Raw genomic sequence first — 23,184 nt, forward strand, 5'->3', positions numbered from 1 at the left:
TCTTTTATAAATAACAACATTTATTTTAAATCTGGTTTGAATTTGAAGTGTGATAAAAATAAAATATTTTAATTTCAGTTCGATCCGTTGGTTCAACCACCGGTTCACGGCTTTTTAGCGAGTTTTTCGGTTCTTCCCGGGTTTTTATTTTTTTTTGTTTTTAAAAGTAACCTAAACCAGAATGTCTACCCGGTCCAGGTTTAAAACATTGCTTTTCTATTTTTTTTTGTTAAGAACCCAATCTCTTACATATTTCCTTATTTGTTGGACTAAAATATGCAATCTCAAATAGATAACTATTATTAAAACCACAGTTATTAGATGAGAGAACATGACATATATGAGATGAGATAGGGTCTGTTTTGTCTGGAAATAAACATTCCACATTTTTCTTTTTTTTTTTCTTTTTTTCTTTTGGAGCTATTTTTACTTATAGCAAAAAAAAAAGTCGGCTTATAATTTTTGTCTAAACTAAATTAAAAACAAATATGATAGTAAACTCATATAGATATATATATATATATATATATATAGATATATATATAATATTGCAAATTTGATAGTAAATTTAGTTTTTGAAATTAATTCCGCATCTACGTGCGGGTCTGAACCTAATTAAATACAAAAGAGCATACCAATCCAATTAGAAGGAAGATTATATACGGTTAATTAAGTATCAATGACGTAAAAATTCCAATGTTATATTTCTTTAGATATGTCTCTTAACTAGTCTCTCTAAATAATTGTAAATAATGATTAAACGCAAAAAAGAATCATGATCCGCAAACACCTAGTTCAGTGAAATACATTTTAAAATAACATAGTTGAAGTCGAACCTCGTTAACTTGGAAATAGGTTTCATTGAATGATAGTCTACCGTGGCTATAGTCTTAGAATGTAGTAGCATGAAATATAAACATATTATTTTCTAAATATATTCCATAAATAATATGTAGTGTAGTTCGAATTTTCCTTGTTTCAACATAAGCATAAATTGTTTTTGTAGGTCAATTTGAAATATAAAAGTACTTAAATTTTTTTTTTGCATGCACAAAAACAGTACAATTCAATCATGGCCACAATTATAGTTTTGAATATTGAATGAATAATGTTGTGTTGAGAGATAAGACGTATAACCAGTTAGCATGTATACCTTTGTAACCTTGTATAGAGGTAGTATTTTGTATAACAGTTTTTGTCTTTATTATTATATATAATAAAAATGAACTGTTCAAACTTAACTTATAATTAAACTTTCATTTTCACTTCTCATTACTATATTGTATTAATTTTGTATTAGTTAATTAATTTATATAACAGGATAAAACTTTAATTTATTAAAATTATAAGAAAAATAATACGTTAAATTTTAAAATACAAATCATACTTGCTAATATGAAAAATTGAAAATAGATAAACATAAACTTGCACGCAATGCATGCGTACGATATATCTTTATTTTTTTTTATACTCGAAATACATATAAACAATTAATGTTCTATCGGTTTTGTTCATTTTGAGCTAAGCTAACCAATTATTTAAGCACCGTTGAAAGAAAATATTTTTTTTGGTTTTGTTCATCGAAAGAATACTTAAAATATGAAATTGAGGATATATAAAACCTGAGGCAAAACATATATTTGAAAAAAAAAAAAAAAAAAAAAAAAACACATGAGTGACGCAAGTATACGTATATTCTTTCTGAAACGGCGTCGCTTTGTAAAACTCTCGGGCAGCTGATAGAAGCCGCTAAGAGCGCCAGAGGGTCTCACGGTTTGAACGTCTTCGTTTCAATTCACCGCCGTTGTCTTCTTTAACCCAGTTTCCCGGCGGCTTAGGGTTTCGATGCGGAAGGGGAAGAAGAGAGGTCGGTCAGAACCCGGATCCACAAAGCAACCCTGGAACAAATACTCGGATAACCCACCCGATTTTGCAAACTTAGCTTCTCTTTACCCTTCTTTCAAGCCCTTTGTTTTCTTCTCCGGTGGTGGTCGACCCCGCATCGACTGGACCGATTACAACGCCACCCGAGAGCTCACTCGTATCCTCCTTTTACATGATCATGGCGTCAACTGGTATGTATATTTCAATTTGTACAAAGGAACTTACTTTTTTTTTTTTTTTTGGCTCTCAAAGATGATATTTTTATATTATATGTAGGTGGATTCCGGATGGACAGCTTTGTCCAACTGTGCCTAATAGATCGAATTACATTCATTGGATCAATGATCTTTTGTCCTCTGAGAGTTTTGGTGGTGGTGATGGAAGCAGCAAAGTTAAGGGCTTTGACATTGGTACAGGTGCCAATTGCATTTATCCTCTCCTTGGTGCATCCCTCTTTGGTTGGACTTTTGTTGCCTCAGGTTTCTTCTTCTTCTTACTCCATTCGCTAGCTTCCTAGTTTACTCTATTGGTGCCATTGCTGTTGACTTGTTGTTGTTATACGCAGATTTTACTCTTGTAGCTCTGGATTGGGCGGAGAAGAATGTCAAAAGTAATCCCCATATTTCAGACCTTATCGAGATCAGAGACTCGAAAGTTCTTCTTCCACAGTGTTCCGAGGAAGCCGCCACCACGGTTCAGTCTGTAGATGATGACAACAAGAGCTGCTCTATTGAACCAGCCGTACTAGTCGGTGTTGTCAAAGATAATGAAACGTTTGACTTCTGTATGTCCAATCCTCCATTTTTTGAGACTTTTGAAGAATCAGGCCTTAACCCTAAAACTTCATGCGGAGGAACTCCTGAGGAGATGGTTTGCAATGGTGGAGAACAAGCTTTTGTCTCCCGTATTATCCAAGATAGTGCTGTTCTGAGGCAAAGATTCAGGTAATCTATACCTTTGGATCTTTCGCTTTCTGGTTTTCCATCCACCAGGACTTATCTTTTGCGATCATGTTTTATATAATTAGGTGGTACACCTCAATGCTTGGGAAGAAGGCTACCCTCAAGCTCTTGATATCTAAGCTTTGGGAAGTGGGTGTTACAGTTGTGAAGACCACTGAATTTGTCCAAGGGCAAACATCCCGTTGGGGCCTCGCTTGGTCCTTCATGCCCACAGCTAGGAAGATTTTAGCACCTCCTCTAGTCAAAAAGAGCCTTCTTTCTTTTATGCTTGAGGTAATCTATTCGTCATCTTTTACATGTTCCTGTAACATATATTTGCTATGTAACTATATATAAATTCTCGGGCTTTAGTTGAGCCTTACATTATTTATGGTGGACTTGTGTCTTGTAGTGCATAAAACGGCAGTACAGTGCCGTAGATGTGCTGCAATCAGTTGAAGAATTCTTTAAGAGCTGTGGTGCCTCGTGCAAGTTAAACTCTTCTACATTTTCTGTTGACGTAAGTGCACTACATGTATCGTTTTGTCTTGCCATCTAAACTTGTTTTTGTTTCTATAGTATCTCAAGCTCAACGTTGTTTCCTTCTATTGTTGTGCAGATTGTCGCGTCTGATGACCAGTGCAATACAATCTTAAAGAATGGTATTACCGATGTGGATAGTGCGAGAAGCCACGGATATGAAAAAAAACAGTCACTGGATGGCTCCAGTTTGCAAGTCCCTGAAGATAACCTATCTTTTCGCATCTCGGTATGTTTGGATTTGATTTAAAATATCCCTAACAATTGCATATCACCAATTTAAAATTGGTGTATGATGGAGAAACTTCTGTTTCAGGTATTCCAACAGATGCCAGGAACGTTGCTTATAAAAGGATCATTACAGCAGAAAGATATCCCCCTGTCAGGTTAGTCATTTTGCTCGGTTTCCCCAAATTATGCTGGAAAAATATTACTACTTTATTCATGAATTTGGAAAAGCTTTGATTCTATTCGTCTGATCTCACCAAAATTGTGAAGTATCAAAACTTTCGCTGTAACTTACCAACGTGAAGACAACTGAACTGTTCATTTAAATATGCATCTGCAGGATTATTCTCAGTAGTGTTTGGTTCGTTGGAAGAAAGTATGAAGTCCAAATTTTGTCGATAACGAGTCCCAGGGCACTGTTCTGACTTGAAGAATGGCATCTGACTGAAACTGGATGAAATGAATATAAAGTACATGTTCTTACACACAAAACACAAGCCTTGGTTTAATTCCTGCCTAAACTTACCGATACAGTTCCTCCCGACAGAGGCAAGCAGAAATGCATGAGCGAAATCTTGTTGTGGATGAAAGTGTTGCATAGCAGACGGCTCGTGCTTTTCAACTGATGACTTGAAAAGGCTTACCTTGCGGGGAAAGATACACACGGCAAGTAGGAGTACCCAAAAGTAGTAGAGGAGAGATAGAGAGAGGACTCTTTTTACTTCACGGGATAAAGCAAGCTACTTTTGCTTTTCTCTCTCAGTTACTCTTTTTTGATCAATCATCGCTTGTGATGAAAAATGTAAGACCTCTACCAGATACCTATATACATCTAGCAGAGCATGCGGATGTAGTAATTTTGAAATTGTCACTTTCTCTTTTCGCAGTCACTTTCTATATATAGCTTAGGTGATCCCTCAACCCTTAGTTTCATCTGGAAAGATATGAATCCTTGTGAAGATGAATACTTTCTCGATCACCTGTCTAACACACCTTTACAACCTTCAAAATCCTTGCTTTCTGATGATTTGCGCAACTTCCATCTTATTCTGAAGTGGTGTGCGTTGGATCACTCCAACCCTTCTGGTAAAGCTATGTCGTATATGATATTTGTAGTCTTCACCTTACTAGTCCCTCTCATAAATTGTCTGTTCATCAAAACTCCTAGAACCCGGCCTTCATCAGTTATGGACGCCAACTCATTCAATGTGATCGTCCAATTTCCAGACTCTGGACTTGCCGTCATTGGTTTCTTGACTCTAATATGTTTCTTCAGGATGTATAGTCTCACACAGCTTCTGTTTCTTGATGATTCAACCTTGGTGAGGCTTGGATATTCGCTTGAACTTGACAGGGCTTTACGTTACCTAGCCTCCATACTTGTACCTTCTTTCCTTGTGGAACTTGTGCACAAGAGCATATTTTTCTCCTCCGCTGAAGTATCATTTCCTTTCATAAAGTCATCTTGTGCTGCATTGAACTTTGTGATGTTCTTGCTTGTCTTATTTTCATGGGTTTACCGGACAGGAGTGTTCTTGCTTGTTTGTGTCCTTTTCTGGTTGACCTGTGAGCTTCAGATACTGAGGTTTCGAGGGCTTCACAAGATGTTCGATAGATGTGGATCAGACACCATAGAAGATGTGTGTAAGGAACATGTGAGGATCAAGAAACAGTTGTCGGCTACAAGTCACAGGTACAGGTTCTTCATAATCGCGGCCTTTGTTGTGATAAGTACCAGTCAGTTTGTGGCCTTACTGTTGGTTCTTGCCTCAAAGTCTGACAAGAGTTTCCTCAGCTCCGGTGATTTGGTGGTAATTCTCTAAAGCTTTGTTGTAATAATTCTCCAAGTTTCAGCGCTCTGCGTTTAATGAAGCATACATATTCTTCTATCTCAAGGTATGTTCTGCTGTACAGCTAAGCGGATTCTTCTTGTGCTTGTTGGGTGCTGCAAGAATCACACATAGAGCTCAAGGAGTTGTGTGTATTGCAACGAGGTGGCACATGGCTTTGACATGCGCTTCTGAAGCAATATCACCCGAGAGTGACACTGACTCATCCGACAACATTTACATCAATGTGTCACCGTCACTGGATCTATCTTCCTTCTTTCAGGCTAGACAAGCTCTAGGTGCGTTACATTGAGATTGCAAGGTCTTGTTTTTTTTTCAAATAACTTGCAAACAATTGATAGGAGTTACATTGCAGTGGAATACCTGCGACATAACAACAAGGGAATTACGCTCTATGGTTATGCACTCGACAGGGGATTGCTCCATACGCTTTTTGCATTTGAATTCTCACTGGTGATGTGGATTCTGAGCAAGGTTGTGGTTCTATCTTAGAACTCACTAAGGTATCTATGAGACAACAAAAGATGCTGTGAAAGCTTCAATTAAAGCTTCCAACAATAGATGCAAGAGAGAGAGTTCAACTGGATTGTGAATGTACACAGGAACTAAAATTGATGCACAATACTTGGTCACCGGTTTAAGATAGAGAACCAGGTTATTGTCATGTGACATTGTTGGGTTTGAATGTTTGATAGACATCATAAATATATATTGGTTGCTCCAACTGCATTGCTTTTTCTTCATTTTTGTAATTGTCCCTTTCTCTCACCTGCAATGTCCATCGTTTTCTAATAACTATTAATAACTTAGCTCTGATTTTGGTTTTAAAAGAAACCAGAAAAATCCATCAATTAGTTTGATTTTGCTTCTTTATTAACCAATAAATCTGGAAGAAGAAGAAGAAGAAACAAAGAATTCGAAGACTCTAGTTCTTAGCTCTGTTACAGTGACAAAACTTCTAAAAGCTAAATCAAATTCATCACAACACGTATAAAATCCCTGCTTTTGCAGGCTTTAACAGTGTACAATCCTGGGAAGAAAAAATGCAGGTGTCCCCGATGATGCTTCTCTTGTATTAGATCATGTTCTTGAAGCTTCTTCTTCCATAAGTGCAGCCAGATTATGCAGAATGAAGTAGATCTCTTCTTTCCGAGCATGAGCATGCGTCACGTCTGAGACAGTGAAAGCTTCAACTTTCTTCTCGATTTCAATCCAACTAACAGCTTTTTCTTTATTCACCCTTCTCTTCTTCATAATCTCTCTCAGCTTCTCTACTGATTCCCACTTCCCATGTTCTGCGTAAATGCCAGAGAGCAATATGTATGGCGCAGACGAATCAGGGTCCAGTTTGATAAGCTCTTCAGCCGCTTTCTTTCCTAGCTCTACGTTTCCATGGATTTTGGATACTCCTACGATTGCGTTCCAGATTTGTTCGTCGGGTTCGAACGGCATTTCCTCGATCTTGCACATCAGCTCTTTGAAACAACCGGCACGACCTAGGAGATCTATCAGACAAGCGTAATGCTCTTGGTCGGGAACAATCGCGTGCTGAACAGTCATTGAGTTAAACCACCTCACTCCTTCCTCTATCAGACCTGAATGACTGCAGGCATTAAGAACCACAACCAGAGTCGTCCGGTTTGGATGGACTCTGGATTTGATCATTTCATCAAGCAAGCGCAAGGCCTTGTGACCAAGCCCGTGCTGTGCCAATGCAGAAATCATCGTATTCCACAAAACGCAGTCTTGCCTGTCATCGCAAAGACTGAAAACCTGCTCACTGGCTTTTAAACTCCCTGATTTGGAGTACATATCGATCAAAGAACTGATAACAATCGGATTGGGTCTGACATTGGAGCGAATCATGTAGCCATGTATTTGCTTCCCATGTCTAAGAGAGGCAATGCTCGCAGAGGCACACAGACAGCTACTAAAAGTAAATTGCTCTGGTTTAACCCTCAAAGCAATCATTTTTCTAAACAAGTCAAGAGCTTGGTCCCCTGAGCCTTGCCTAACATATCCAGCAATTAATGCAGTCCAAGAAACTGGATTTTTCTCTGGCATCTCACAGAATAACTTGTCAGCCGCTTCCATATCCCCGAGTTTGGCATATCCAGAGATGAGAGTAGTCCAAAGATGAACATCCTTGACTGCCATCTCATCAAAACATCTTTTTGCACTCTCCATCTGACCACATTTCGCATAAGCATCGATGAGAGAACACGAAAGCACCACATTTGACAGTAACCCAGCAATCAGAACCTGCCCGTGAGCTTGCCGATTGAGCTGGAGCTGCCTAGATTTGACACATGCAGTCAAAAGCCCAGCGAAGCTGAAGTCGTTGTACTTGATTCCAGATCTCCTCAACTCTTTATAAAACCAAAGTGCTTCGTGTAGGTTCCCATTCTGAGCGTAACCAATGACCATGGTGTTCCAGGAAACAACATCCCTCTCAGGCATACTATCGAACACCACCCGTGCACGCGCCAACATGCCCGATTTGACAAACCCGGAGACCATATTGTTCCACGAATACAAATTCCTGAGATGCATTTGATCGAACACTTTACACGCATCGATAGGTTTACCGCATTTCATGTACATTCCGATTAGATGATTGGACAAAAGCGTGTTGGGTCTCTTGAATCCAGTAATCTTCAAGTGGCGATGAATCCATTTGCCTTGTTTCAACGACTTGGTATCTCCACACCGCTGGAGCAGCGACGCTAGGAGCTCAAAGGGTAAACGAATCCCTTGTTTCGTCAAGGACTCGAGACGCGATACGGCCTGAGAGAGCTCTTCTTTGGTTGTTGCGTGTCTGCTGAGAAACGATCGGGCGACACAGATTGGCCGTTTCCTAGGGTTACTGATGGGCATTGGATGGAGAAACCACCATGGGAGGAGACTTTAATGATTTGGTTCCTCCTGATGTTCCCGGCGGACTCAACTCTGATAAAAGGGTTTGCGCCGGCGAGATTCGCCGGTAAGAAATCATACGCCGTCGGAATGGGTTTAGAAACCGGATCTGGTTTTTGGTTTTGGTATGGATCATACAAACAAAGACTATTCTTATTTCACTTTTGGGCTTAGGTTTTCAGCCCATCACGTCCCACTTGTTCTATATAACCTCCGATGTAACCCCTCTCTAAAACTAAAAAAATTTGGATGGAAAATATATCTCGTAGATCGTCAATATTAAATCTCCAAGTATGTAAAAAAAGTAGAGAAATGGGAAGTACATAGTGAAATGTTACATGTAGTAGGCATAGCTAAAATGTCGCTCTATTATATATGATGATGAAACAAAGCCTTTTTTTAGTGAAAAACGGTAACGTTATAACCAACGATGGCATCACCGGTCTTGATATCGAACCAATTGGTCTGAGCAATAGCGTAGCCACGAGCCATCCTGAACATTCCCGTGCCACCAACAATAGGCATTTCTCGGATCGGGTTCATGGCCGAGTTCTTCCCGATCATGCTTATGGTGCTGTCCTTGTATGGACCGTCCTCGAAACAGAAGCTCATGGCCATTGTTAGACCTACCTCTTCTTTACCTGTCCCAATCAAAGCCGGTTATCATTGATGTACTAAACCTGTTTTATATCATAGGTCCGGTTATCATAAAGAAACAAAACAATTAATATACGTACATGAAGAACCGTAAAGGCCTTGCGCCCGGCCAACGAGTTTGGATTTGGGATCAGCTGTCTCGGTGAGAGCGTCGTCGACCATAAAAACAGCACCGAACAGTGTTGGGGATTTGTCGGTGTCGGTTCCCTGAGCCACCTTCACGGCGGTCGGATTCTTGCCGCTCAAGGTGTCATGGAAATAGAACTGAAGGTTTGTTACCTTCTCCTTTTCTGTTTCCTCGAGCCGATTAGCCCAGCTGTACAGTCTGGATCCTTGAGCAGCAAGTGGCAGTATTGTTATCAACAAAACTAGCATTCTTGATAAATCTTCCGCTTTTGCCATATTCAGTTTTTTTTTTCTTTTTCTTTCTGATGGGGTCTCTAAATTGTAACAAAGTGTTTGTAATTGTGAAAGTAAAATGAGTTTCTCCATGTGATATGGTATAATTTGTATTTATAGGGAACCATCAACCAACATCCCACATGACTCACACTCAGTCCAAGTTAGCTCAACCAAACTGCCGAAGGATCTTAGAAAAAATATGAAAACAATTGTGGCAAAAGTCAGTATGTGGTGGCGTAATGGTTCACCTAATAATTTAAATGGTTTGGATTAACAATAATATAATTAACTCTATGTTATTGACTTGGTGAACCTAATGACTCTGAATTCGGCTATGTAATGGCGCTGTCGTTCGATGGTAGCGAATAGACATAAGTCTCAGCCTACCACCGAACAACTTCTATCACTTTAGTATCCAACATTGATTCACCGGCAGCTCACTTACGTCTTGTCTTCCTTCATCTATCAGACTCATCGATCATCCAGAATCTTGAAAACGTTACCTGTCTCTCTCGTTTATAACAATCAATAGCTCTCATTGTACAATTTATTAGCGATTGTGAAGAAATGGAACAGAGGTTCTTGTTATTTTCTCAAGTAGTCAAAATACTAATCAAACATTTACCTTATTTTTTTCGTTTCAGTTGAGTACAGTTAAGGAATATTTCATCCTAGAAAAATGAAGATACATATAAATATATATAACAGTAAATTTGGACAAAAGTCCAGATAAGAAGAAGACCTGTACTGTACTAAGAAGAGACACAGATATCAAAACTAAAGAATGTATGAAAGTGTAACTAGACAAACTTTTGTCTGTACAGAGACCACAAACAAAAAATACAGAAACGAACCTGACTTCATTTTCCCTCAGATATGTTGATTGATCAGTTATAAGATCCCTGAGGCTTGTTCTTGGCAAAACTCATTCATTCTATTGGGAGTCTAGAAATGGCACCTTCTTCTTCTTCCTAGTATTCAGGGCTGTACAGACTTATCAGATGTTCTTCGTTCGTGCTCTTTCTTGACTCGTACCATCTTACTTGTTCTGAAGACCGAAAGATGATACCAGCATTATGATTGATAATGGCAACACAAGATGCCGATATGATCGATGATGGAAAAGGCAGAGTTTTTTACCTGAAGAAGCTTGTTGTTCCTCTTCTCTTGTACCATGGAGTATCATTGTGCCTGTGAGCACAGTGATGAATCCACATAATTCAGAGGCTATGCTGGCTGCGTCTTGCCCAGACCAATCCTGTGGAAACCCGATTTTTCATTTTAAGTGTTTCCTTTAACTGATCTTTTGGGAATCTAAACGTTATCTAGTTGAACCTACCTTGAACATAATTGCACTAGCAACAATTGTGAGGGTTGTAAACATTACATAATATACTGGAGAAACAATTGCTGCATTGAATGTGTCCAAAGCCTGCAGAAAATAATATAACAGTAACAATTTTAGGCCTTAAGTCGAGACAGGAATGGTATGCCAAATAGAAACACGTAAAAAGTATCAAGAATGCAAAGAGAAATTCTAAAGTTCTTATGTTTGCTGGAAAAAAAAAAAAGAGACCTTCAATGCTACATGTGCAGCTATTCACTTCATAAGGCAAATTGAGGAATGATCTACTGATGGATATTTGTTTGCAGGCATTAACAATATAACTGTTCTACTTTCACTTGCATACTAACCTATCGAGTCCAGAATATGTATACAAAGGCTTTAATGCCAATGCCAAACATATATCTGGTGTCGAGGGTTTACCTTGTTTAGGTAAATCAATTGTGTAACTACACAGGTTCCTGCAACCATGGCAAAAAGCCACGTCTGTGGATACCCTATCTGGCTTACTCCCTCCATTGTTAATTTTATCGCAATCCCAATAGCTTTTATGCTCATAACCTGTTTGAAGACACCAACGAGAAATTACTAGAGCTGTGAGCATACAAGAAAATATAGAAATAAGAGTCGAAAAGTAAAATCCAAGATGCTGCTCAGAAGAAGCAACTTACAGTGAGAGCACCCATTAACGAACATATTCCGATATAAACAAGAATGTTTGTTTGGCCGCACAGGGGTTCAAAATGTAGAATTAAAGCAAGGACAATGGACATGGTTATGGCTACGTAGATTAGAAAAGCTGTTTCATACACAAGAAAGGAAAATTGTGTTTCTCTCAGATAAACAAAAGGCACAGTGTGTGTGAGTACTGAGTAACGGGGAGAGAGAGAGGTACCTGGCTGAGTAGCGAGATTCCAAATTTCTTCAACGGAATTGGGAGTCTGCTCCTTTGGTGCGTGAATGACAATAACAACGGAGCCGACGATGCAAGAAACACATCCGAGGACCCCCATTTTCTTAAGTTTTTCTTTTAATAGGAAATGTGCCAAAACAGCACTAGCAAGCAAATGAGAGGGGTTAGTCAGTCAGAGAATGAATAATATAACACAGACACAGAAGATCCAAAAGTGAGTAACAACAGAGAGCAATGATGGCAATGACATAAACATATATATACCTGATGATAATACTTAAAGCACCAAGAGGAGTAACAAGTACAGCCGGTGCATAAATATAAGCCACAAAGTTTGCAGCTTCTCCAACAATCACTAAAAAAAAATGAATTACTTTGATTAGAAAAGGGAGAACGCAACGTAGCCTAATAATAAGATGGATGGAGTAAAAAGACTAAATAAAAACATGAAGAAGAAGAAGAAGAAGAAAAAAACTAACTTGTGACCATGCCCGCCCACCAAAGAGGCTCTAATAAGTATGTATAACCTCCATAACCTGCAAAAATCATAAAGTGAAGTACAATCCCATTGTGAGATATACTTAGTGAGTTTCTTGAAAGCCTATAAAAACTAATCTGTAACTGTTATTGATGGTATCCATCAAAGATATAAGTATGAGCTAAGACGTTACATTTCGGAAGTGAAACAATATTGTTAGCAAGCAAGAGTGTAAAAGGTGATAATAATAATAATGAGATAAGGGGTAGGAGAAGGAGAAGGAGACCTGCGCGGGTGCCAAAAGCAGCAGCGCGTTTGAGACCTTTCTTCTTAAGAATGAAGCTGGAACCAATGAAAACACTAGAGGCTACAGCTAGTATCAACCCCTTGCCATTGTCCGACTCCATTCCCCTAATTTCGGATTACTACTACCCACCAAAAAAATACAATTAAGGGACCCTAAATTTTAATCTCTGTGATTAATCGGAAAGACAAATTGAAGTCAATCTCTGGTCTCACCCCTACAGCTATAATCCTATCTCCGGGATGTGTTATTCCGATCACAATCAATCTAATCCGGCGGTAATTAACAGGCAAAATTGAAGAATTCTGAAAGGAGAGAAAAAGAGAGAGAGGATGATGGATGACGGACGACGAAAGAGAATCGCACAAGTGGTGCTCAGCGATGCAACGCGGTCGTCTCTCTCTCAGACGACTTCTGCGATTTGCTTTGCTGCTGAAAATTCAAAATCAAGAGAGAGAGAGAGAGAGAGAGATCTGGTTCGTGGGTCTCTTCTGTGTTTACCTCTGGCGAGACGACAGGTCAGGAAAATTCGTGGGTCTTGCCGAGTCTTAACCGGGTCCGGTACGCGTTTCGGTTTAATTATTAATTTGTACATTAGAGAGTAATACAGTTTGCTTTCATCATCAATCGCTATCGTGTTAACTAATAGCCATCAAGCACTATTCCAGCAGCGTCGGCCGGCTCTTTGGAATTTTCAATCCACACACAGTTACTGGTTGTATGTATATTCTTCATTATTTGGTAACCATAAGTAACCATTTTTCACCTAAATTTCTTCACTTCTATTTTTATACATCATACAAATTTTAACGGTTCAAATAAAATAAAATCATACAAAAGAAAGAGAGATATGTAATTTATTCATTTTTGGTCTCCGCTTGCCTCTCTCTCTCTATTCATTTTTGTGTGCGAAAACAAATTACGCACATGCTGATGCTGCCTATTTATTATCATCATGTTTACTAGTACTAATTTTTTTTATAAAAAACAAAGAGCCAACCAAACATACTCATATATATTTTTTTGGGTCAAATTTGATCCACTACTACTATATAAATTTGAACGAACGTCGGACCAGCCCCATTCCATAATTTATTTCAACCAGTCGTCCATGACTATAAATAAAACTCAACTCTTGACTCAGTCGTCCAATAATGGCTTCAATCAAGTGAATTACGAGACTGGTCGTGTATTTAAAAAAACTTACGATTAGGGCCATTTATACCATTAGGCTCAACTCTCACTATTCAACTTTTGTTGGGCCTATTACAGAAGGCCCCCGTCGTATTCCACCACAATTTTGAAATTTTTTTATTTTTTTTTGGTCTCTTATTCGCTTATTTATTATGCACCAACCAATATATGTTCATGTTCCCATCGACGAGTCTAATAAGAGATGCCTTTTCTAATTTTAGAAAATATCCATTTCTGATTTTGCACGATTTATTATTGGACAAAACGCCAAAAAAGTGATATTTGCTTAATTACGATTTACGCAGAGTTAGAAAAGGCCACAATTTTTTTTATTAATAATTAGGAAAATATCAAAGCAGAGAGGTGACAGACACAGTCCATTAATTGAAACCACCGCCACTATAAAAAAAAAAAAAAAAAAAAAAAAACCCTAGATCTCACCACAATCGGCGATGACAACCGGCTTCGAGGGCTTTCCAGAAGAAGATCCGACCTTCTCAATAGCCTTAACAACGTCCAAGCCTTCAATCACCTGACCAAACACCACATGCTTCCCATCGAGCCAATCAGTCTTCACCGTACAGATGAAGAACTGAGATCCGTTGGTGTTGGCTCCGGCGTTCGCCATCGACAGAATCCCAGGTCCCGTGTGCTTCCTCTCGAAATTCTCATCCGCAAACTTGGATCCGTAGATCGATTCGCCGCCCGTACCGTTCCCGGCGGTGAAATCCCCTCCTTGGCACATGAAATTAGGGATCACGCGGTGGAACGCAGAGCCTTTGAAGTGCAGTGGCTTGCCGCTACGTCCGACGCCTTTCTCTCCGGTGCAGAGGGCTCTGAAATTTTCAGCGGTCTTCGGGGTCTTGTCGGTGTAAAGCTCCATCACGATCTTTCCCGCCGGTGCACCGCCGATGGTCATGTCGAAGAAAACTTTGGGATGCGACGCCATTGTTGTTTGTTCCGATTGATTTGGGGCAAAATAATATTAAAGTGTGTGTGTGAACTGTGACCTAGAGAGAGAATTTGTGAAGGATAGGGACCAAGAGGATATATTTATATATATAGAGAGAGAGGAAGAGATGCTGTGAGAGAAGGAAAAAAAATAGAAAATATCCTGTGAGAAGATATAATATTATTGGCCGTTAGATTGAGACACGTGATGGAATCTCCATTGTTTTGTGAATGATCTTCTTAACCGTGGTTAGGTTAGGGTTTTTTTTACCACGGTGAATGCTCTTCTATTTGTCCATCCAGAATTTGACACGTGTCCATTTTCTTTAATGTTTGCAAACTTGCAATTTTATTTTTTTCATCTGAAATATATATTAAAAAAGAAATAAAGGTGGAATACATGAAACGCCAGCAGAACTTTAACCTTTGGAAACTAAGCCGACGTTACTTTACCCCGGGAAAACAAACCGACGAGGCTTAAAGCTCTCGGAAACTAAGCCCCAAACTCAGAGAACCCAACAAGGAAATACAGATATCTAAAACAGGATAGTATATTTTACACAGAGAAATCAAACTTCTTTTTGCCCAAACAAACCAATATTGCAAGAACTAGAAGGCAAAGGACACCAGAAGTAACCACAACCTTGAAAGACTACCAACATTTTGCCTCACTTGTTGATTTAGAGTCTTCATAAGAGAAACCTTGGGGAAACTTGAGCGACGTGACGGAAAAACCTCAATTCAAAGACCGTCTGCCATCGTCGGAAATGTCAACTAAGTGACTAGGACTAGTGGTATTGGGCCTAATCGAAGCTCGTTACTCTCGTATGCACTATCCAATAAGGATCATTGGTGCTACAGATTGATTTTAAAAACTATTAATCTAACATCAACATGGTCTCAACTCTCAAGTATCAAGAGAGAACATCAGGTCATGTGCGCTTCCTTTTCAAACTCTCGTCCTCGAACTTTCTCTCCGTATATAGGTTCGCCGCCCGTCCACATGAAATTAGGGATCACACGTCGAAATGAAGATCCTTAGAAGTGAAGTGGCTTACCGCTATGTTCAACACCTTTCTCGCCGGTGCTCAAAGCTCTGAAATTCTCAGCCGTCTTTGGAGTCTTGTCTGCATGCGTACAACTCCATCACGATCCATCCCGCTGTCTGACCACCGATGCGCATGTCAAAGTTCGCCATTCTCGTTGTCGATCTCGAAAGCATATACTGTATGTGTGACTTATATTATAGCACCAAGAGGGCAAGAGGTGAAATATTTATAACGACATGTGAAATGTAAGTGAGAAAATAATACTAGGCCCTTTGGACTGAGACACGTGCCGAGATCTCAACGGTTTTAGGTTTGGTTTAACCACATGCTCTCTTTGATCGTCAATCCTACTTAAACGCTATAATTTTGTTATCCCTAATTATTGCGATTAGTTTACATTTTGTCAAATTTAAAATTTTACTTAGGTTAAGGATATTTACGAGGAATTGACATTTCTCGTACAATAGTAGCTAGATCTTTTAAAAGAAGTTAAAAGAGAAAATGTCAAATCACAGAGTTTATTTAACAAGAAAAAAATACAAAATATTATTTAATTTAAAGGTATAGAAATATCAAACATCTACATAGAGAATTCAATTATTAAACAAAGCAACAAAGCAATATTATTTTTTTTGGCATCACTCACTTTTCTTTGAAATAAGAAAGAGAGAGTTAATATATTTGTTTTGTAACTCTCAATCAAGGATGAGAAGGGAAAGGAGGCCATTTCCCGAATTTAGGGTGGGGAATGTATTTAGGTGGGAAGGACGGAAACTTGGGAAGTGGTGGACATGGCTTCTTTGGAATCACCACTACTGGTGGCTTGTATATCGGTTTGTAGATGGGAACCGGTGGCTTGTAGATGGGTTTGTAGATAGGCACCGAGGGCTTGTCGATCGGCTTGTGAAGTGGCGGACATGGCTTCTTTGGGATCACCACCGGAGGCTTGTAAATAGGCACGGGTGGCTTGTATATGGGCTTATGTGCAATCTTTGATGGACATGGTTTCTTGGGGATCACCACTGGTGGCTTGTAAACAGGCACCGGAGGCTTGTATATAGGCACCGGCGGCTTGTAGATGGGCTTATGTGCAATCTTTGGTGGACACGGCTTCTTTGGGATCACAACCGGTGGCTTGTAAAATGGGGGACAAGGCTTCTTGATCTTAGGAAACGTTAACGCAGGCAAAGGGAACTTAGGCATATGCCAAAAGAACTTTGAGATGCAAACTTCCGGTGAGAATTTTAGACTTTGTTTGAGACCCAAAACATGGGTTTCGCCGGATTTCGATAGAAACACGACCTTGGAGGTTTCAAGACCGTCGTGGGCCGGACAAGGGTTGCCTGAGGCGCTATATAGATGAGCATAACAAGCTTCCTTTAGCGCTCCATCGTCTCCGACAATGTCATGATTAGGAATATTGAGATTAAATTTTCCTGTTTCGTCAATTCCCCCGCTTCCTTTCGTAACGAAAGGGCCTTTTGAATCGGCCGCCTTGCATTCTATCGTTACTCGGAGTCCTATTTTCAAACAAAAGCGTTAGTTTGAAAGTCGTAACGAAACCAAAAACATAACTTAAGTTAGTTAGTTATATATGAGAAAGTGCTTTATTCCATGTATAATCAGTCAAACTATATATGGACCGAGAGGTATCCCGACACTTCTCGACCGGAACATTACATATAAGTACAAGTGTGTACAACATGCATGGACTTGATCGAGTATAAGATTTTAAAGCATATATTACAATATAACCTGAGAATGCGTTGGGGATCTTGAATTTGCTGCTTTCTGCGTAGCCAACGACCTCGACATCGCCAACGACCTTGATGTCACGGTTAAGGGAATGAGCCACCGAACAGAGAGCAAAGACTAAGAGGATGCTGTAAGCACCTCCGTTTTTAGGTAATATCCTCATCAGATTCTCTTGTTGAAGGTAGATGTGACTAGTAGAGGAGAAAGAACATATGATTCTACTGAGATCGCCTCTCCTGTAAATTTATAGGTCGCTTACGGCTATTATTTTTCATAAATTCATTGGTTTATTTCTTTAGTCTGTTTTATTTTAAAGTTACGGTTACTTGGTGGTACCGTAGCCACGTGAATGTACGAGTGTCGTTTTCTTCTTCTTTAAACTTTAGTTAGTTCTGCTTATCGTTCGATACATATGCACAATACAATCATTGGTTCAACTTTTTCATTTTAAAAGAATGAGAACCAACATACATAATTAACTGAAATTAGTATGGATGGATTTTGATATGATCATATCGAGTTGGTTTTTATTCGAGTTTCAAACATTTTTAATTGTAATTGGAATACATTGATCCGGAATAAACATGTTAATAGATAAACTACTCATAAACATTAACGACGTACGTAGATGAACAAATAAATGAGATCGTATATAATCGAGTACCACCGACCCCAAATTAAATCGTTTCACATGAGAGCCTTAGTCTTTAGAGGATAGACTTTAGTTTATTTGCCCCCAAAAACAGATAGGGAGGGTTCACGTTTATTCTAATCACCTAAATATGTGGAGGAAAAAAAAAGAAAAGAAGAATACAATTTTATATCGTTCAAGATAAACCAACTACCAAGTCTACTAGATGTAAGAAAGACAATAATCTTAACCCGATGATACTATATATGTATGAACCTAGTACACCTCACTAGCTTCGTACAATTCCAGAATTTGTTGATTATCCAAGCAAAAAAAAAACATATATATTTAGTTTCGAGTTTTATAGCTAGCTCAGTCACGTACATTCGGTGATTGTTAAATCTGAAATCTGTGTATTTAAGTAAAAGTCGGTGGCCAAATTCGACCACATTAATATACGACACAAAATTATAAAGTTTACCTTATCACAAGGCTATATATAGTAATAGAAATTGAGAATAACGTAGTTGGTAATACGTCCACGTCTCAAATGCTTGAATTAACAAGTCATTTATTTACCACTATGGCTAAAAGTACGGCATGCATGCAAGGCGCATGATCTAAGTAACAAAGGTAACGAACAACATAATTTATGCCAAAAAATTAAAAAACAAAATTTGTGCCCAAAAAAAAACATATATAGGTTTAAAAAGGTATATTTATACATATATTGTTGATTTGGCTAGTAGGGAAATTTGTGATAAATTAAAAATATATGGTTATTGGTTAGAAGGCAGAATCGAACTAATAATTTATGACATTACTTCTTGTTATCTATCGAAGCTGGCAAGGCCCCTCAGCCACAATTCCTGACTATTATAGAAAAAGCCAGCTCTCAAACACACTGTCTGTTATTCTTCTCTCAACTACTTTAAACATCCATATTCACATATTTAAATTGTATATAGCACATTTACTCTACATTATCTGATGATATATGTTGTAGCCATTCAAAATCTAACTGATCATCATCAGTGTCTAATATATGATGTCGATCCGATTTGTTTCTAACTAGTAAAATATGTAACCAATCCTTATAATTAAATGTTTCCCGACGATCCTTAACTCTAACAGAGCAAGCGATTTCAGTACGTAGTGTAGAATCAAGAAATAGCCTTTCTTCCGACTGTTTGTATGCATTGATCGCATTTATAAAACTTATTAATTATACAACGAGAAATATGACTAAATAAAACATAAATAGCACACTTTTGTAGATGGTGTGTCATTTGTATAGGCTATAGCGACTATGACTTCTATGTATATATTGTTCATTACTTTTTTTTAAGGGACAACCTATATAGATCAGTCATTATATCTCTAATAAATTAGATAGGTTTTTTTTTTATATAAGTTTGTATTTATATAATGCTTAGAAGTGACATAAAAAGGAGTCTGTGACACCATTCGTCTGACTTTTATACAATGTGGATGTGGTGGTGAAAAGATTGTTCAATAGAAATATTCAACTGATTGAGTAAAATCAACTTTAAAGTGGATTGAGTTAAAACGGTTAAATCACCGATTATGAACCTAATTATCCAAACCAAACCAATGCTGGATTTGCATCATGGAAGACAAGACACTATATCTTTCATAGGAGTTATTAAAAGTCATCGGAGAAGCCATCCCCTCTTCACTAGCTAGGTGCTTGTATATATATATATATGTAGTGTGGACCGTGTCTAATGTTTCGTATGTTCAAGAGAAATGTTTTTGCTTTGCAATAGATGGTTCAAAACTGAAGACGATGAACTCGCGTACAATGTTCCGTGGGAGTAGACTCAGCCTCAGGGTCACTTCTCATACACTCCGACCGCCCAACCACGGTCTAGGAAGCTGCTAAGCTATAACATCATGGACAAATGGCCTCCACACAATACAGACACTGAAAGAACCACACTCCTATCCTATGACTCTATGAGTCCTATACCTACAAGCATCATCACTTGAGAAGTTTTTTGTTTTGTTTGAGAGAGGCCCAAATTTAAGCCTGATGATATTATTTAAAGGCCCATAAAGAAAACATTTAAAAGCCCAAAATGAACACATGCCTCTACTGCATAAAAGAGCTCTCTCTCTCTCTCTCTCTCTCAACAATGGCGGTCGGAAGAATCTTGTGAATTCGATTCCGGTTTTTGAGGGAAACGAAGCGGGAGAAGAAAGATGTCGGGTATGGGTGACGGCTACGTTGGTACGGCTCAAGATGCGGTGAGGATACGACGGCTTCAGAAGCAAAGAGAGGCCGAACGCAAAAAAATCCAAGAGCTAAAGAGCAAGACTGCCTCAGGCAAAGACCAATCTGGCCTTCTCCAATTCGGCACCAGTTCTTGCGAGGTTCGACCAATCAAGATCCCATCTGATCACCAACTGTATATACATACTACTTTCCGATTTCTAGGTTTCGAGAGTTTATTTAAATGGTGGATTGTTGTAGGAATATTAGATTTAGAACTTTGTTCTAACTCTGAATTAGGAGGTTTCCGAAATACTTAGGGGTTAGCATGAGTACAAGGTTCAGTTCTCAGTGGTATATGTATGAAAGCTGCAATTTCTCAAGTACAGAACAAAATTAGATCATTAGTACTTGAGAAATTGCAGCTTTGGTGTGTGAAGTATATACAGAATCCGAAATGTTTTCTTAATGTGATGTTTAGGGTGTGACTACTTGGTTGTTTGACATAATTTGCTTTTTCTTTTTCTTTTGTTTGTAGATTCTTGACACTGCTTTCAAGAAAGAAACAGTCGGTTTAGTTACAAGAGAGGAATATGTGGAGAAGGTACTAACTGGATTCATGGACTTTTATCCTTCAATTTTTATAGTTATCTAGATGATGGTGTTAATTGTGTCTGAGATATCTGTAGAGGGTTAATATTCGTAATAAGTTCGAGGAAGAAGAGAAAGAGAAACTGCAGAAGCTACAACAAGAGTGAGTTTGGTTTTTCTTTTAAGTTCATTTTTCGTAGTTATTGATGTTGTTTTTCTGGATTAAGCTTGATCGACTTTGTTTCTAAACTTCAGGGAAGAGGAGTTGCAGCTAGAGAAGCGTAACAAGAAGAGAAAGATTAAGGGATCTTCCCTCTTATCTTTTGCTGAAGATCTCGAGAATGGCAGTGATGAAGATGATGGAGAAAACAGTAAGTGGATTGATCTCCTAGATTGCAATTAGTTTACTTGGACACTTCTTAGACTTTGTTAAGTATTTGTTTACCAGTTTACCTTGATTCCGGAATATGCTGTTGTGACATCAGTGGTGATTTGTGTGGTATAGTTAAGAACTTAAGATTAGGTGTGATACATGTGTCGTTCAATTAAACCACTATAATTTTTTTTCCCTTTTTGTATAGAAGTTGAAAAGTATAATGTCTGTCTTTTTCAGAAATGATGAATCCCTTTTTATGTGTGGAAGTTGAAAAAGTAGAATCTCTATCTTTTGCAGATATATTGAATCTCAACATGTATTAGAGACATTAATTCTATATCTGTAGTTGGAATCTTGCTTGGTTGTTAGAGCTTTTAAAATGCAAATAGCTTGCTAGCATAGAAATTTTAAGATATCATCTACTGTTCGAGTGTTTTCCTCTTTGTAACTTCTATCATGTACACTATTTGTGTAGAGAGTTCTGGGACAATGAACTTACGTTGCGGAAAACTTGGCAAGGACCCCTCAGTGGAAACTAATTTCCTGCCTGACAGGTGATCTCTAGCTATCTTGTTTACCTTTATCGTCCCTGTCTGCTTTCGCAGTAAGTCTCAACTTTAGCTGTGGTGTTTTGAGGTTGCTGTTTCAGTGAGCGGGAGGCGGAAGAACAAGCTGAACGTGAAAGGCTGAAGAAGCAGTGGCTTCGTGAACAAGAGCAGATTAAAAGTTGTCCACTTTCCAGTTGCTTCTAATTTCAGTACTAACACTTGATTTAAGGAAGATTGTCTAACTAACTAGTTTTTTTTTGCTTTTCAGACGAGCCTCTTCAGATTACTTACAGTTACTGGGATGGGACGGGCCATAGACGAGTTATCCAGGCAAGCACAAGCTACATCTTTATAGTGCTGTTTGAGATTAAGTCTGATCATATACTCACCTGTATGATTTACGCTTTTTTACAGGTCCGCAAGGGTGATGCAATTGGGAATTTTCTGCGGGCTGTTCAGCAGCAGCTTGCCCCTGACTTCCGGGAGATTCGGACGACATCAGTTGAGAATCTGCTATATGTCAAGGAAGATCTTATCATCCCGCATGTGAGAACCCATTACACTTATCAAGTTATTATCCCCTCACACTATCTAGAACTTAACGATAACATGGAAATGTTTATTGCAAATGCAGCAACACAGTTTCTATGAGCTGATCATTAACAAAGCTAGGGGGAAGAGTGGCCCGGTATGCCTTGCAGAAAATTTGTGAATTAAGTTCATATAGAAATCGTAACTGAGACTCACCCACTGCTGCACTGTTCTTGTCAACAGCTGTTTCACTTTGATGTGCATGAAGATGTGAGAACAATAGCAGATGCAACGATAGAGAAAGATGAGGTATGTTTCCCCTAACCCCACAGTTGCATATAGAAAACAGAGTAGTTTGATGATGAGGAGGAAGTTGTTTCTAAAGGTTTTGTAAAATGTGGTGTTATTGAAGTCGCATGCGGGTAAAGTTGTGGAGAGGCATTGGTACGAGAAGAACAAGCATATATTCCCTGCTTCCAGATGGGAGGTAAATAAATACTCCCAAATCCACCTTTGCTCTGTACTTTTCTCAATCTCAGCTAATCTTATAATTATAGGAATTAAAGTTTTCTTCCGCATTTATCTTTGGGCAGATTTACGACCCGACAAAGAAGTGGGAGCGGTACACAGTCCATGGGGATTGATTTTTGGAGCAGAAGATGCTTTTGTTACATGCATGGAATCTAGTTGACATGATTGATGAGATTTGGTGTATTAGCAGACTAGTAGTGGAATGTTCATGGATTTTTTTAATGCTTTATTATTCTCATTATCAGTCCCTCAATGTACCATTATTATACTCTCGTTTTTTTTTTAATTACTTGGAATCATGGAAATATATATATCTTTTTAATTTATATAGTT

General features: G+C 38.6%; 8 protein-coding genes across 17 annotated transcripts; 3 read left to right on the forward strand and 5 right to left on the reverse strand.

The window, feature by feature from the left end:
* Positions 1-1,601: 1,601 nt before the first annotated feature.
* Positions 1,602-4,479, forward strand: LOC104702653 (uncharacterized). 2 transcript variants are annotated; one of them, XR_754069.3, is made up of 9 exons: positions 1,652-2,075; positions 2,161-2,363; positions 2,450-2,828; positions 2,912-3,119; positions 3,238-3,345; positions 3,445-3,594; positions 3,682-3,751; positions 3,934-4,063; positions 4,141-4,479. XR_754069.3 is itself a non-coding variant. In XM_010418548.3 (8 exons), the coding sequence occupies exons 1-8, from the start codon at positions 1,846-1,848 to the stop codon at positions 3,993-3,995; spliced, it is 1,410 nt and encodes a 469-aa protein (XP_010416850.2). In that variant the 5' UTR covers positions 1,602-1,845; the 3' UTR covers positions 3,996-4,479. The 2 variants fall into 2 exon arrangements, 1 of the variants encoding a protein (XP_010416850.2); XM_010418548.3 differs by having other exon boundaries at positions 1,602-2,075; positions 3,934-4,479.
* Positions 4,418-6,167, forward strand: LOC104702652 (uncharacterized). Of its 4 annotated transcripts, none has more exons than XM_087457211.1 (4): positions 4,520-4,679; positions 4,762-5,404; positions 5,490-5,721; positions 5,799-6,167. In XM_087457211.1, the coding sequence occupies exons 2-4, from the start codon at positions 4,781-4,783 to the stop codon at positions 5,933-5,935; spliced, it is 993 nt and encodes a 330-aa protein (XP_087313337.1). In that variant the 5' UTR covers positions 4,520-4,679; positions 4,762-4,780; the 3' UTR covers positions 5,936-6,167. The 4 variants fall into 4 exon arrangements, with proteins under 4 accessions (XP_010416847.2, XP_010416848.2, XP_087313337.1 ...); XM_087457212.1 differs by having other exon boundaries at positions 5,508-5,721; XM_010418545.3 differs by having other exon boundaries at positions 4,418-5,404.
* A 127-nt stretch (positions 6,168-6,294) lies between these two features.
* LOC104702655 (pentatricopeptide repeat-containing protein At2g21090) lies at positions 6,295-8,320 on the reverse strand. The gene has a single exon (XM_087457210.1). It carries the CDS (start codon positions 8,318-8,320, stop codon positions 6,524-6,526), a length of 1,797 nt encoding a protein of 598 aa, XP_087313336.1. The 3' UTR covers positions 6,295-6,523.
* On the reverse strand, positions 6,295-9,508 carry LOC104702654 (dirigent protein 23). Its single transcript, XM_010418549.3, has 2 exons — positions 9,097-9,508; positions 6,295-9,000 (listed from the first exon to the last, which is right to left on the reverse strand). The coding sequence occupies exons 1-2, from the start codon at positions 9,506-9,508 to the stop codon at positions 8,759-8,761; spliced, it is 654 nt and encodes a 217-aa protein (XP_010416851.3). The 3' UTR covers positions 6,295-8,758.
* Positions 9,509-10,025: 517 nt separating this feature from the next.
* Positions 10,026-13,012, reverse strand: LOC104702656 (putative magnesium transporter NIPA6). Of its 3 annotated transcripts, none has more exons than XR_015561212.1 (10): positions 12,674-12,976; positions 12,441-12,579; positions 12,156-12,212; positions 11,941-12,031; positions 11,659-11,819; positions 11,435-11,562; positions 11,114-11,324; positions 10,758-10,850; positions 10,559-10,676; positions 10,026-10,466 (listed from the first exon to the last, which is right to left on the reverse strand). XR_015561212.1 is itself a non-coding variant. In XM_010418552.3 (10 exons), the coding sequence occupies exons 2-10, from the start codon at positions 12,559-12,561 to the stop codon at positions 10,390-10,392; spliced, it is 984 nt and encodes a 327-aa protein (XP_010416854.1). In that variant the 5' UTR covers positions 12,562-12,579; positions 12,674-13,012; the 3' UTR covers positions 10,026-10,389. The 3 variants fall into 3 exon arrangements, 2 of the variants coding, with proteins under 2 accessions (XP_010416854.1, XP_087313339.1); XM_010418552.3 differs by having other exon boundaries at positions 11,187-11,324; positions 12,674-13,012; XM_087457213.1 differs by having other exon boundaries at positions 11,187-11,324; positions 12,441-12,582; positions 12,674-13,001.
* A 947-nt stretch (positions 13,013-13,959) lies between these two features.
* On the reverse strand, positions 13,960-14,987 carry LOC104704952 (peptidyl-prolyl cis-trans isomerase CYP19-2). The gene has a single exon (XM_087457214.1). It carries the CDS (start codon positions 14,599-14,601, stop codon positions 14,083-14,085), a length of 519 nt encoding a protein of 172 aa, XP_087313340.1. The 5' UTR covers positions 14,602-14,987; the 3' UTR covers positions 13,960-14,082.
* A 1,167-nt stretch (positions 14,988-16,154) lies between these two features.
* On the reverse strand, positions 16,155-17,818 carry LOC104702657 (proline-rich protein 2-like). Its single transcript, XM_010418553.3, has 2 exons — positions 17,408-17,818; positions 16,155-17,172 (listed from the first exon to the last, which is right to left on the reverse strand). Exons 1-2 carry the CDS (start codon positions 17,568-17,570, stop codon positions 16,352-16,354), a joined length of 984 nt encoding a protein of 327 aa, XP_010416855.2. The 5' UTR covers positions 17,571-17,818; the 3' UTR covers positions 16,155-16,351.
* Positions 17,819-20,156: 2,338 nt separating this feature from the next.
* Positions 20,157-23,177, forward strand: LOC104702658 (protein XAP5 CIRCADIAN TIMEKEEPER). 4 transcript variants are annotated; one of them, XR_015561214.1, is made up of 12 exons: positions 20,157-20,435; positions 20,813-20,878; positions 20,964-21,028; positions 21,121-21,236; positions 21,717-21,795; positions 21,878-21,967; positions 22,058-22,119; positions 22,204-22,335; positions 22,424-22,477; positions 22,564-22,629; positions 22,733-22,807; positions 22,914-23,177. XR_015561214.1 is itself a non-coding variant. In XM_010418554.3 (12 exons), exons 1-12 carry the CDS (start codon positions 20,265-20,267, stop codon positions 22,962-22,964), a joined length of 1,014 nt encoding a protein of 337 aa, XP_010416856.2. In that variant the 5' UTR covers positions 20,157-20,264; the 3' UTR covers positions 22,965-23,177. The 4 variants fall into 4 exon arrangements, 1 of the variants encoding a protein (XP_010416856.2); XM_010418554.3 differs by having other exon boundaries at positions 21,891-21,967; XR_015561215.1 differs by having other exon boundaries at positions 20,160-20,435; positions 22,706-22,807.
* Positions 23,178-23,184: the final 7 nt, after the last annotated feature.

This window comes from Camelina sativa, chromosome 7, assembly GCF_030686135.1.
Source record: "Camelina sativa cultivar CO46 ecotype springtype chromosome 7, ASM3068613v1".
NCBI classification, from domain to species: Eukaryota; Viridiplantae; Streptophyta; class Magnoliopsida; order Brassicales; family Brassicaceae; genus Camelina; species Camelina sativa.

Excerpts from the sequence above, each read along its gene's own strand:
- LOC104702653 (XM_010418548.3), top strand. The coding sequence starts at position 1,846 with ATGCGGAAGGGGAAGAAGAGAGGTCGGTCAGAACCCGGATCCACAAAG. Across the intron at positions 2,076-2,160 it reads CATGATCATGGCGTCAACTG|GTGGATTCCGGATGGACAGC; the intron begins GTATGTATATTT and ends TATTATATGTAG. Across the intron at positions 2,829-2,911 it reads GTTCTGAGGCAAAGATTCAG|GTGGTACACCTCAATGCTTG; the intron begins GTAATCTATACC and ends TTATATAATTAG.
- LOC104702652 (XM_010418545.3), top strand. The coding sequence starts at position 4,538 with ATGAATCCTTGTGAAGATGAATACTTTCTCGATCACCTGTCTAACACA. Across the intron at positions 5,405-5,489 it reads TCAGCTCCGGTGATTTGGTG|GTATGTTCTGCTGTACAGCT; the intron begins GTAATTCTCTAA and ends TTCTATCTCAAG. Across the intron at positions 5,722-5,798 it reads TCAGGCTAGACAAGCTCTAG|TGGAATACCTGCGACATAAC; the intron begins GTGCGTTACATT and ends GTTACATTGCAG.
- LOC104702655 (XM_087457210.1), bottom strand. The coding sequence starts at position 8,320 with ATGCCCATCAGTAACCCTAGGAAACGGCCAATCTGTGTCGCCCGATCG.
- LOC104702654 (XM_010418549.3), bottom strand. The coding sequence starts at position 9,508 with ATGGAGAAACTCATTTTACTTTCACAATTACAAACACTTTGTTACAAT. Across the intron at positions 9,001-9,096 it reads AGGCCTTTACGGTTCTTCAT|GTAAAGAAGAGGTAGGTCTA; the intron begins GTACGTATATTA and ends TGATTGGGACAG.
- LOC104702656 (XM_010418552.3), bottom strand. The coding sequence starts at position 12,561 with ATGGAGTCGGACAATGGCAAGGGGTTGATACTAGCTGTAGCCTCTAGT. Across the intron at positions 12,032-12,155 it reads GTGGGCGGGCATGGTCACAA|TGATTGTTGGAGAAGCTGCA; the intron begins GTTAGTTTTTTT and ends ATTTTTTTTTAG. Across the intron at positions 10,677-10,757 it reads CTAGTGCAATTATGTTCAAG|GATTGGTCTGGGCAAGACGC; the intron begins GTAGGTTCAACT and ends GGGTTTCCACAG.
- LOC104704952 (XM_087457214.1), bottom strand. The coding sequence starts at position 14,601 with ATGGCGTCGCATCCCAAAGTTTTCTTCGACATGACCATCGGCGGTGCA.
- LOC104702657 (XM_010418553.3), bottom strand. The coding sequence starts at position 17,570 with ATGAGGATATTACCTAAAAACGGAGGTGCTTACAGCATCCTCTTAGTC. Across the intron at positions 17,173-17,407 it reads GATCCCCAACGCATTCTCAG|GACTCCGAGTAACGATAGAA; the intron begins GTTATATTGTAA and ends GTTTGAAAATAG.
- LOC104702658 (XM_010418554.3), top strand. The coding sequence starts at position 20,265 with ATGTCGGGTATGGGTGACGGCTACGTTGGTACGGCTCAAGATGCGGTG. Across the intron at positions 21,237-21,716 it reads TGAAGATGATGGAGAAAACA|AGAGTTCTGGGACAATGAAC; the intron begins GTAAGTGGATTG and ends CTATTTGTGTAG. Across the intron at positions 22,630-22,732 it reads CAACGATAGAGAAAGATGAG|TCGCATGCGGGTAAAGTTGT; the intron begins GTATGTTTCCCC and ends GTGTTATTGAAG.